General features: G+C 51.5%; 1 protein-coding gene across 3 annotated transcripts in view; it reads left to right on the forward strand.

The window, feature by feature from the left end:
- CTNNA1 (catenin alpha 1) overlaps positions 1-4,126 on the forward strand; it is a gene marked incomplete at its 3' end in the record, with an annotated part of 148,762 nt that extends 144,636 nt beyond the window's left edge. For 2 of the 3 annotated variants that reach the window (XM_084251672.1, XM_084251674.1), the window contains 4 exons: positions 722-903; positions 1,052-1,157; positions 2,751-2,885; positions 3,839-4,126. In XM_084251672.1, the coding sequence (XP_084107798.1) occupies positions 722-903; positions 1,052-1,157; positions 2,751-2,885; positions 3,839-4,126 (711 nt within the window). The remainder of the gene's footprint in view (positions 1-721; positions 904-1,051; positions 1,158-2,750; positions 2,886-3,838) is intronic. The other variant, XM_084251673.1, reaches the window with a different exon arrangement.
- Between the last annotated feature and the right edge of the window lie 2,031 nt (positions 4,127-6,157).

Consider the following 6,157-nt stretch of genomic DNA (forward strand, 5'->3'; position numbering starts at 1 on the left):
AATCAATAGCATTTATGTTTTGGGGAGGATGCCAAGAAATATTTCTAAGGAGGCTTTTTTCACTCCTTAGAAATCATTTTGAACAGCAAGTGTGTCCCTGTTTGAGGCCTTCGTCAATCATAAGCACTTTAGGAAGCTGAATGGGGAGGAGCCTGAGGCCTGGGACTCAGGGACTGAGTCTGGGACTCAGGGTGGGTGACGGGTCTCCTGGCATTGCTTTTGATACGTTTCAGTGCCGTCTAGAGCAAAAATGTATACTTTTCAGATTCTCTTCTATCTTCCCTCTTCAAAATTTACGTTCTAAAACCACTCATAGTTCACCTTGCATAGTTGGAGACCTAATACAGCCACAGGAAATGCCCTTTCGGGGGGTCCCCATGCGATCCCCTTGTCAAGTCCTCCCCACAGCAGAAGACAGAGGATGAAACTTACGAGGAAGCCAGGCAGGTTCTGTGGCTGGGCAGGTATGCGCACGAAGCCGCGGGAGTAGCTGCTGCCTGTCATGCGGTTTTCTCCATACACACAACTTGTTCTTGAAAGTGGGTCGGGAATTCAGACTGCAGGAACTGTTCTGTGCAAAATGAGAAGAAATGGCCCTTCAGGCAAAATGAAACCTAGTAAAGCATTATCCTGCCTATGTCATAGATTGCTTGGTGGAAATATCTTGGCTGGGAGAACTTCATCTCTCTTTACATAAGAGCTTCTATGCTTCTGATTTTAGGCGATCATGGCTCAGCTTCCCCAGGAGCAAAAAGCAAAGATTGCCGAACAGGTGGCCAGTTTCCAGGAAGAAAAGAGCAAACTTGATGCTGAAGTGTCCAAATGGGACGACAGTGGCAATGACATCATCGTGCTGGCCAAGCAGATGTGCATGATTATGATGGAGATGACTGACTTCACTCGGTGAGCGGCCCCCACCCCTCCGCTGCACAGAGTGCCGCCTGCCTCCCACAGGCCCCCAGACACGCAGGGCCAGGCTGCTTTGTGCATCCTCTTCCCCATTCGTTTGCAGCCCTAAGGATTTTCATGTACAACTTTTTTTTTCCTCCAGAGGTAAAGGACCACTGAAAAATACATCAGATGTGATCAGTGCTGCCAAAAAAATTGCTGAGGCAGGATCCAGGATGGATAAGCTTGGCCGTACCATTGCAGACCATGTAAGTGACAGACTTGTCATGTGGGTCACTCACTACATTCATCGTGGGGCTGGGGCAGCCCCGCGTGGACCATTCCCGAGGTGGCGAGAACAGGACTTTCCATGGGACACAGCATCCTGCTCGTCCCCGATATTGTTCTTACTCACTAACCTGCCTGATTGACAGCAGCCTAGACTTTAAGGATGTCGGAATTCCTGTTTCTTCACTGACGTGTAGGAGCACAGCCCAGTGGGCATCAGAGCACATTTCTGGAGAGGATGTGTTTCCTGAACCTTCCCCTTGGCTGACAGAACCAGTCTCTACTTTATTTATTACCTCTCTGGGCAGGAGCTGGTTCCTCACGTCCTACCATGTGGAAGGCATGGATAAGCTTTAGTGGATTTATTTCATACCAGAATCACGAGCTTGTTTGGCTAGTGCTCGGGAAGCCCCAAGCCCCGTTGGGGACATAAGTCTTCTGTCCTCAGTACTGTGTGTTCTCAGCCACCCGGCCTTTGTCCCTTGATGCTCACCCCACACCTCTACAGTGCCGACCCTGGACTGCCTGCTGCCTCATTTCCCATTCCCACGCTTCCCTCCTGCCACCCTGCTCTCCACATGGCTGCCAGTTAGGTCGGATGAGGCTCTGCCCTGCTTTTCTTTTCTTTTTTTTTTTTTTTTTTTATAGAGGCATGCTTTATTTATTTGTTTGCTGGTTTGTTTGTTTGTTTTGTTTATACAAGCACTGGGTACAGTCAGAAGCGCGGGAGGGTGAGAGAATTCACCAGAGCCAGAGCGGGGAGCAGAGCAGGCAGAAGGACCGAAGTACACTGCTGAGGGGAGCAGCGGGCGGCAGGAGAGGTCTGCACGCCATGTGGGACCCTCCTCCGGTGGCCGGGGAGCAGCCGGGGATCGAACCAGCGCCACAGAGGCCGCGCGCAGTTTCGCAACCCAGCGCTCAACCGCTGCGCCACCGTGCCCTGCTTTTCAATAACTTCTTAGATAATCAAAATCTCTAGCTGGGTCTACAGGGCCTCATTTTATCCCACCTTTCCGCTGCACCCAGCCTTACAAGAAGAAATGTTTGCTGTCAACACCTGAGAGGTGGTTTTCTTCAGGTAAAACCTTCTAAATGGGCGCTGAGCTTTGCCACAAGACAGGAAATGGGTGGCAGCTGCCCTTAAGGTTACTTGTCAAGACCGGGTGGTCCGCAAGAGCTCTTTTCCTCGCTTTGTGTGTATTCACTTGGCCGCCATCTTTGCTTAAGACACAGCTTCCTTTCATTAGGTGAAAATCACATGTGATAATCGCACAAGAAACTGCCTTTGAGCAGAGGGTCATCTGGATGGTTATTACCGAGCGCACAGCCTTCATGACTTTCCTCCAGAACCCGGCTGTTGCTTGCTGAAACCCTCTCACCTTGCAAGGCCTGGGCCCAGAGAACAGCCTAGGGCTGTGACTGCCCCAGGACATGGACACCGCAACTGCTGTGCCCTTTGCTCTGGCAAGGAGAGGAAGCCCATTAGTGCCACTCTGAGCCTTTGGCAAAGGGCCTGTGGATGGGTGGGCTGGGCCTGGCCTGAGTGTTTGGTGCTAAGCCTGCTCTCCTATCAGTGTCCAGACTCAGCCTGCAAGCAGGACCTGCTGGCCTACCTGCAGCGCATCGCCCTCTACTGCCACCAGCTCAACATCTGCAGCAAAGTCAAGGCTGAGGTGCAGAACCTTGGTGGGGAGCTCGTTGTCTCTGGGGTAAGTTTCACCTGTGAAAAGAGGTTAGTGGGAACGGGTTGATGGACGTCCCAAATAAAAGTAGCCTCTTGTCCTCCTACACGCCTTACCTGCCCTGACCAGGGAAAGAATGCGGTTTAAAAAAAAAAAAAAAAAAGCCTGAGATTTCATCTTGGAGGCCAAGGGCTGCCCGTTGTCCATTCCCTGCTGAACTGCAGATCTGTTTTGCCTGGCACGGTGGTGGCAGCTGGGAGCCATTATAGGGCTGGCCTCTCGCTGGGAAAAAATATTTTTATCTTCCTTGCTTGTCTTCTACCCCAGAGAAGAATGGAGCCTGTTTAAAAATTGAAAGACAACATAGATAGGCTTCAGAGTGTCGGAGCAGTCGCTCTCTTTACCATGTCACAGTTCTGCGCCCCATGTCACGCTGGCAGGGGAAGAGGACAGCTCGTTGTACTGGGCTCCACTGATTCCCTGTGGCTTCTGCTAATCCCACAGACGGTCCATACAAAGCAACAGTAGCTCAGTCACACTGCTACCCCTTACTCACCAGCCGGCCCGCGCTCTGGGAGCAGTTACCCCAAGGGTCTAAATGAGGGAGGGGGCTCCCTGGTTCAAGCCACGGTGCCTGTGCCTGCACAGCCGATCCGACACCTGTCCTCTGGGGCTGTTAGTGGTGCTCCTTGGCACGGCTTGGCGGTCACTCGGAAGCGGCAGCTCCTCCTCCCACTCGTTGAGTGGGGGTACGCAAGGGGAATCGTGCCTTACGGTTTTCTTACTGCTCCCTTTTCTTCCTCAGAGGTCTGAAACACAGATGTTTGCAGGTTGTCTAGGTTAAGAGCAGCCAGCTACAGAAAGCTGATCAGTAATGGGGCTGCTGCTTGGCCCGGGGGCCCCCTCCTGCACCCTGAGGCCCCTGTGACATGGTTGGAGGCCGGGCCTGAGTTTCTTACCACCCTGTCTGTGCCTCGTAGGTGGACAGTGCCATGTCCCTGATCCAGGCCGCCAAGAACTTGATGAACGCCGTGGTGCAGACAGTGAAGGCGTCCTATGTGGCCTCCACCAAATACCAGAAGTCTCAGGGTATGGCGTCCCTTAACCTCCCCGCTGTGTCGTGGAAGATGAAGGCACCCGAGAAGAAACCCTTGGTGAAGAGAGAGAAACAGGATGAGACACAGACCAAGATTAAACGGGCCTCTCAGAAGAAGCATGTGAACCCTGTGCAGGCCCTGAGTGAGTTCAAAGCCATGGACAGTATCTAAGGCTGCCCCCGCCGGCCGCCCCTGCCCCTCGGGGTTCCTAAAGATCAGTCACTGCTCTTCACTCAAATGTATTTGCTCAACAGAACACTGATGTTAGCTTCCACGGGGAAATAAATAGGCAGTTTTTCAACCTGGCCAGGTGGTGAATTTTATGTTTAAGTCAGTCAGAAATACTTTTAAAATTCAGAAGCATATTTCCAGCTATATTTTTTTATAAGCTTAAGAATTCTACAACCAAAGAGAAGCCCACATTCACTTGTTAACACCTGTGACCAACTTGTGATGCCTCTTCTGAGTGCTGGCGTGAGGGTTTGAGAGACGGAAACCGGATTCCACCTTGGCTGGCCGCGGGGGCTCCCACCAGCCCAGGTATGAAGTGACCAAAGGCGACCCAGAGTGATCAGCCGGGACGTCTTAGGAGACCATCCCTTGAGAAAAGATGTTCCCAGAAAGGTCTTGAGAGGGACAGACTACGCAAAACTCAGCGAAACAATGTATCATGAAGAAAACTGATTACTCTCTTTATGACATGAAATAAGAATTTTACTGCATGGTTACAATTACTAATGTACTCTGCTGCAAGACATTAATAAAGTAGCTTTTTTCCAGGCTAGGATGTTGTGACGCCGTAATCAGAACATGCCTTTCCCCTTTCTTCAGCTTCACATGCAAATTCATCATTGGGCCCAGTTCTAATAATTGCAAGGTTTCCTGCCTCGGGCTTGCAACGGAAGCCTGACAAAGTAGTGTTTGCTTAGGCGGTAATTTAGACTTTTACCTTATGTGTGATTACTAGAGCGATTACTATAGCTGCAAGGAATAATATTGCTGTCTTATTTAAATCTTATGAATTTGAATGTTTTTTACACTAACTTTTCCCAATAAAGTCCAATATGAAGCCAAACCCAACAGGTCCAAGTCATTTTCTTTGCCTTCTAGAACTGTTTTACATGAAATACCTCTCACATCTGCGGTGCTTCCCCAGGACAGCTGGCCAGGAAGGTGGCAGGGGAGCGCCCAAGAGGGCCAGGGCCTTCTCGTTGCTGGCCACCGCTGTCCCTTCAGAATTGCTCCCATCAGCATAACAGCTGCCTGGCCCCATCCCCTGCCTTCAGCAAAACCCCTGAGAGCCGTGTGGCTGGCTCCTCTGCTCGCCTCTGCTCTGTCTACGCCCGTCTGCTCATGTCCTGTTAGGGGCCGCCCTCCGTGCTGGCAAGGAGGTTGGCTTATTTCTCGTCTCCGTCTTACCAACCTTGCACAAGTGACCCTGACTTTAAGTGCCGTGCACCTGTCAGAGTCTCGCCGGACCCTGGCTTTTGCAACTGCCCGCCTCCTAAACTGCACACCACCCCCCATTCCCCCCAAGGCTTGAGATTTCTAAGTGGACCTGCCCAAAATGTGTGTCAGGGTCCCTCTACTTGTCACCACTTCTGTCTACGATCACCTAAACCATCGCCTCAGTAATCACCTACTGCTCTGTGACAAATTGCCCCAAAAACTCAGCAGCTAAAAACAAACATCTATTACCTCAGTTTGTGAAGTTCGAGAATGCAGGGGCAGCTAAGCTGGGAGGTTGTTTCTGGGTCTCTCGGAGGCTGTATGCGCTGAGGATCTGCTTCCATGCCACGCTCCCCATCCTGCACCTCCGCTCCCAGCAGGGTCACTGATGTCCCCCCAAGTGAAGGATCTAAGACACAAGTGACCAGATAGAAGCCAGTGGTTTTTAGTCTTGAAAGTGACATGTCATCACTGCTGCTGTGTTTTGTCTGTCACATAGACCACCCGGGTACAGCAGGGTGCTGGGGCGGAACAAGGGGAGGTGGACTCCCCCACTGTTCTGTCCCTCCCCCCAGGCTGCCTCGAGGATCCTGTTTCCCAGGTGGTTGCCATGCCTACAGAACAAGTCTGACCACAGCACTCAGCTTAGACCTTGCAGTTTGTGTGCCCCTCAGTGAAAGCCAAAGTCCTAAATGTTGGGTGTGGACTGTGTTCTCTCCGGCCTCCTGCTGTTCTGCACTTGCCCTAAATGCA

Source organism: Talpa europaea (genome assembly GCF_964194135.1).
Source record: "Talpa europaea genome assembly, chromosome: 13".
Taxonomy (NCBI): Eukaryota; Metazoa; Chordata; class Mammalia; order Eulipotyphla; family Talpidae; genus Talpa; species Talpa europaea.